The following is a 2280-nucleotide window of genomic DNA, read 5'->3' as shown; positions in this document are numbered from 1 at the left end:
ATCGACCATCAGCTCAGCAGAAACTCCTCGATCGACCTTCAGGGGACTCGATCGAGGACTGGTCATGTGTGGATCACTCGATCGAGTAAGCAGGAGCTCGATCGAGTCTTGGGAAGCTTAGGAATCACTCGATAGACCACCAAACAGCTCGATAGACCACCTGGGTCTTCAATTCAGCTCACGTCTTCACCAAAATGCCTCGTAAAGCGTGCAACGACACTTCTAAGTGCAACATCTCACTCTGGGATGGTCCCGTCTCCTCTAAATGCATGCAAAAGGACAGAAAAGAGCATGGTTCCGCTACTTTCGCGATCATTCCTACAAAAAGGACAAAATACACCAAAGTAGCCAATTCGGGGCAAAATACTATAAAAACAGTATATAAATGCATAGAAATACGTGCTGAAATAGGCCAAAAAGGTTATACATTAGGCACGTATCACAGCTATACTAGCATAAAAATACCTAGTATTCATATCAGATAGCTTAAGATGTTGAACTTTAGCTTTCTGAGCAAGCGAACCCATCTCAGCATTTTTTAAAGCCCTAAAATGCTGATGCAGAAGTTGCTTCTCTTGAAGTAAGAGAGAATGGTTAAGAGGAGAGTCTTGCAGAAGAAGTTGGCACTCCTGAAGACTGACTTTAGAAGCAGAAACTCTAGTGGTAAGATTATTAAATTCTAAAGTATGAAGCATTTCAGCTCAGGTCTTAAGGTCCTCAGCATTGAGATCAAGGACTAAATCTTACTACCAGAAGAAGGAGCAACCCATCCACTAGACACACTTTCGGCAAATTTGGGAGAAAGTGACCAACAGTTAAGATACCTGAAAGGCTTATGAGCATTATAGGCAGAAGAAACAGTAAGCAGAATTGAAGCATGATCAGAAACACCAGATGGGAGAAAGACAACCGAAGACATTGGAATTTGAAGAAACCAAGCAGGATTAACTAGAATTCTGTCTAATTTAGCCCATTTAGGAGAGTACACTTGATTATTATGCCAGGTGTAAACCCCAACAGTGTAGGGATGATCTTCCAGAACACAAGAGTGGAGGCAGTCTCTGAAGTCCTGCATTTCCCTATCATGAAGAACACAACCTACTCTCTCATCAGAACTCAGAGAGACATTAAAATCTCCCAAACAAATCCAGGGACCAGTTTGTCAATTAGAGAAACCATTAAGTTTATGCCAAAGCTCATATCTATCTTGAGCTCTATTGAAAGCATAGGCCATAGTAAGAAGGATATTCTTTTGAGAAGAGTAATGCAGCAAAGTGCAGTGAAGAAATTGAGCACCAGAGTCCAAGACCATCACCTTCCCAGTAGAAGGATTCCACAAAAGCCAAATCCTACCACCAGGATGAGAATCATAGTTGGTAGCAAGAGAATAAAAACTAAACTTTCTTTTATAGATAACCTTAGCTAAGTGACTTTTAACATGAGTTTCAACAGCCCCACAATCCACCTTATTCCCTTTCAAGAATTCTAAAACCTCCTGTTGTTTTAGAGGGTCATTCATCCCTCTCACATTCCAGGAGGAAATGATCATTGAGTCTTTAGCAAGACTTTTCCAGATAAATAAACTTCCTGTTATTGTTGTTGTTGTTGTTGTTGTTGTTGTTGTTGTTGTTGTTGTTGTTGTTGTTGTTGTTGTTGTTATTGTGGTCATGGTCATGGTCATTGTCATTGTCATTGTCATTGTCATTGTCATTGTCATTGTCATTAAGTATTTATTCTTATTCTTTATTCTTTATTCTTTATTCTATCGTTTATTGTTATTGTTATTGTTTATTGTTATTTTTATCGTTATTGTTATCGTTATTGTTATTGTTATTGTTATTGTTATTATTATTATTATTATTATTATTATTTATAAAAGGATGCGCGCAGCTTTCATTAAAAGAAAAATAAAAGTTTACATGAAATTGGTGGGGAGCCGAAAGACAATCTGGGCTCCCACACCCTTAGCAACAGCAAAGCTAAGTCTAGTAAAAATGTAAGCGGCCACCCGAGCCCCCGCATCCTGAGATACCGAGAATTTCTGAATCTGCTTGAGCAAGGCAACAACATCCGAACCCAGCTCCCCAAGTGAAGAGAAAGAGAAGGGAAGGAAACCATAACCCGCTGCCGCGCACAAATCCCCGTACTTAGCACACTTACGCTGAGCAGCATCAGCGACAACCCGGCCAGGAACAAAATCCGTCATCCTAGTCTGAGTCAAAGGAGAAGACCATGTCAAGTCAACGCACACATCACGCCCTCTGTCACAAGAATAAAGCA

General features: G+C 40.3%; 1 protein-coding gene across 1 annotated transcript; it reads right to left on the bottom strand.

Moving 5' to 3' along the window:
* Positions 1 to 736: 736 nt before the first annotated feature.
* On the bottom strand, positions 737 to 1549 carry LOC141632641 (uncharacterized). Its single transcript, XM_074445169.1, has 2 exons — positions 1177 to 1549; positions 737 to 1134 (listed from the first exon to the last, which is right to left on the bottom strand). Exons 1-2 carry the CDS (start codon positions 1547 to 1549, stop codon positions 737 to 739), a joined length of 771 nt encoding a protein of 256 aa, XP_074301270.1.
* Positions 1550 to 2280: the final 731 nt, after the last annotated feature.

Source organism: Silene latifolia, chromosome Y (assembly GCF_048544455.1).
Source record: "Silene latifolia isolate original U9 population chromosome Y, ASM4854445v1, whole genome shotgun sequence".
Lineage (NCBI taxonomy): Eukaryota > Viridiplantae > Streptophyta > Magnoliopsida > Caryophyllales > Caryophyllaceae > Silene > Silene latifolia.
Note: the sequence above shows the minus strand (reverse complement) of the source record. Positions and strands in the feature narration are given on the sequence as shown.